The sequence below is a fragment of the Anneissia japonica genome, unplaced genomic scaffold (assembly GCF_011630105.1).
Source record: "Anneissia japonica isolate Jap-2015-1 unplaced genomic scaffold, ASM1163010v1 scaffold288265_len830512_cov201, whole genome shotgun sequence".
Classification (NCBI taxonomy): Eukaryota; Metazoa; Echinodermata; class Crinoidea; order Comatulida; family Comatulidae; genus Anneissia; species Anneissia japonica.
In genome coordinates, this window is record NW_022752171.1 from 601456 (window position 1) to 604694 (window position 3239).

Here is a 3239-nt window from a genome sequence, read left to right on the forward strand (position 1 = left end):
GGCTAGGCCTGTTATTAACCTCATCGACATATACCAAATAAGTTTATGATAATTTCAATAAGACCTACATATATCATTTCTGTTTTTCATAGGCCTATTATAAATCTCTATAAGTATAATGTATTATTTATATTGGTTTTTTATTAATATTTTCGTTTTCGTTGTTTCTGTAGGGTATACGGTAAGAAGTGCGCTGGTTGTTCAGAGGGAATCCTTCCAAGTGATCTAGTCCGTCGCGCGAGAAACAAAGTATTCCACTTAGATTGCTTCACGTGCATGGTGTGTCGGAAACAACTCTCAACAGGAGAAGAACTCTACGTTCTTGACGAAAACCAATTCATTTGTAAAGAGGATTTCCTCAACAAGTCCCATGGTGAGTTGATACATTCGATACATTCGTCAAGAACCATGTCAAATACGAATTCTTTCAAACGCGTTTGTCTTTGATCACGTCTTTTAGTCGGGGTTAAATCATTCTCGATCGTTAGAGTATATCCGCTTAATTGATATGTTGCTCCGGCACGCAAATGTTGGAAATTATTGAATTAGGCCCCTATGTGAATAATTTACATAGACTTGATTATATTTTGAAAGACATGATTATAATACGTTGACACCATATCACAGTAAGCCTACAATGAAATAATGTTAACGTAAGTAAAACACATTTCATTGTAGGCCTACCGTATAGTTGCTGATGTTAATCGCTACCGTATGTGATGTTCTAGGAGCAACCTACATGTACCGACACAGTAGGCCTAATCACCTCAATAACTTTTTGCGACCAATGTTTCTCCTGACGAAGATCAATAAAGTTTCTTATAACCTTTGCAAGCTAGTAGACGTGACGTGCGTTGAACGCACCCAACCTGTTGTTGTTAATTCACAGTCCGTATGTCCAGCAACCTTGCTATGTGTTATTTAGTGTTTGTTTATTAGTGTTTGGTGAACTTAATTCTTACTTTACTGCCATTTTAGTGTCCACTTTATCTGTCATTAACGGTAAGAAGCCCAGACTTTCGTTCTTCGTGTGATTAAGTGCTTTCTATAGTTTTAACTAAAAGTACGAGTATTGTACATTGATCCTCCTATAAACGTCTAGTATTATTTCAACTGTGTTTCTGTACTAATGGTCTGTTTGTACATGACTTTTAGTTGGACTTAATCACGCTAATAACAGATCATAAGGCGTATTAGACTTGGCAAATTGTACCGCTGGGGTTATGCCCAATGCTTTTTAAGCTACCTTAAGGTAGTCTCCAGGGCGGGTTTGACTTCATGTTTCAACCCTAGTACATCTGGTAGACTAAATTTTGACGGGCCTAATAAATTCTATCACCACAACTTTGGTAAAATTTTCTACCGACTTATTGCGTGATTCATACATGCCCTGTTGCATGAATTACTGAGCTGTTAGGCGTTTCGGGTCAGTCGATGGAGTGCTGTCAGCCCACGTGTGGTCCTAACATGAACTAGCTCCGTGTCTCCTGGGGGAGGAGTACTTGGTAGGGCGCTGACCTGCGTAACCAGATCACATGATCATAACGCTGACCACCTACGTAAAGGTGAAAAAAATATGGTCTATTGCACTCGCGCAAAATGCGTATTGTTTTCCTCTCTCCCGTAGGCCTAGCAAACGTCATTCATATTACCCTGGGCATAAGTATGAATACGGTAATAATAACCGGTAACGTCAAATCATCGCGTAGACCAGTGAAACAATTTAGCTAACCAACAAAACCACATTGTTGCCTGTAGATTCAACCAATACATTCAACCAATCACATCGGGCGGCAAATGAGAAAACGGAAATGAGGTGTCAGTAAAAGTCCAAATGTTTAGAGACGAGTTTAAAGTATGTGACATCAGCGTAAATAGTGATTTTGATTTGTTGACATTTCTATAATTAGCGACATGAACTAAAGCAAATACCGTACTCTACCAGAATACGACATCAATCAACACATTTAACATACCTTGTATAGCTCCATGAAAGCATACGACAGACTAAGGAAAAAGACACAGGGGTACACAATTCCAGATCGACACATTAATTACTGGGGGATGAGGTTTTGGGGTCAACGCGACTCCTACTGCGCCGTTACTTCCAACGGTTGGATATGGCCTATTGAGTAAGATGCTGATGAAGTATTATATGATATGATAGATTTCAAAACAGTGGCTCAACAAGGATGGTGATTATGATTGCTGGTAAGGAAGGATGTTGATGATGATGATGATGATGATGATGATGATAATGATTGATGTCTACTACTGCTCAGTGCTACTGCCTATGTACTGCTGCTGTTACTGGCACTACGCTACTAACTGTACTGCTATCTAATGATTTTACCAATAACACTGTAATCAACTGGGTCTATTATTATAATACAAATAGTCATAATTAATTAATTTCCTACAGTCGACAATGTGGTCAGTCATCTATATTAAGAGTTTTCCATGTCGTAAAAAATTCAAAGAATCCCGAGGTAAGTACTTTTCAGCTCACAAGACCTTTGTTTTCAACCAGAAAGTACAGTCACATCGCGAAATCCCGAAAAAGTGTTTATTTACAACCGGCAAGTCACCTTAGACATATACCACCAAAGGACGCTAATTCGCACAAATTCGAGCCAGGCGTAGGTCGGCAGAACAGTGATAAATCACCAGAAATCGAGGAGTTTACCGTCTTCCCATGGGCCTAGTTCCTCGGCAAATGTTTCCTACAATTGGTAAAGTACGACCATATGTCAACGTAGGTCTTGGCCCTTGTCTTGTGTCCGTTCAATATCATATGATTGTAAATAAAAGGTGATTGTATAGGCCGTTTCAACACGTCGTTTACCGACGTTAAATTCGTTAGTCTCCTAATTGTAACACAGGAATAGGACTATACAGTATGATCCGACAAACAGTACAAACGGAAAACAATGCCTAATTCGTTATATACCGGTATATAAATATTATTAGGCCTATCTATTATCAGCCTATTATTGTTGATAGGCCTATGATATTATGATGATGATTATTAATATTAATAAGCCTTTGAATACTTTTATGAATTTTATTTTATAAGTCAGATTTAACACGGAGCGTTCCCTGACAGTAAACTTGTTTTTACTTTTAGCAATCCTGTCGAATTTTAATAATTTTTTAAGTGTTTGTACTTTTATCTTGTAATCTTGTTTGTATTTTGTATTCTACAGTATATGTTTTATCGATGAAATAAATATTATATA

The 3239-nt window shown here is 37.8% G+C and overlaps 1 protein-coding gene across 1 annotated transcript in view; it reads left to right on the forward strand.

The window, feature by feature from the left end:
• Positions 1-3239, forward strand: part of LOC117122147 (LIM/homeobox protein Lhx1-like) — a 33524-nt gene that overhangs the window by 5266 nt on the left and 25019 nt on the right. Inside the window, exon 2 of the mRNA XM_033267647.1 lies at positions 174-373. Within this exon, the coding sequence (XP_033123538.1) occupies positions 174-373 (200 nt within the window). The remainder of the gene's footprint in view (positions 1-173; positions 374-3239) is intronic.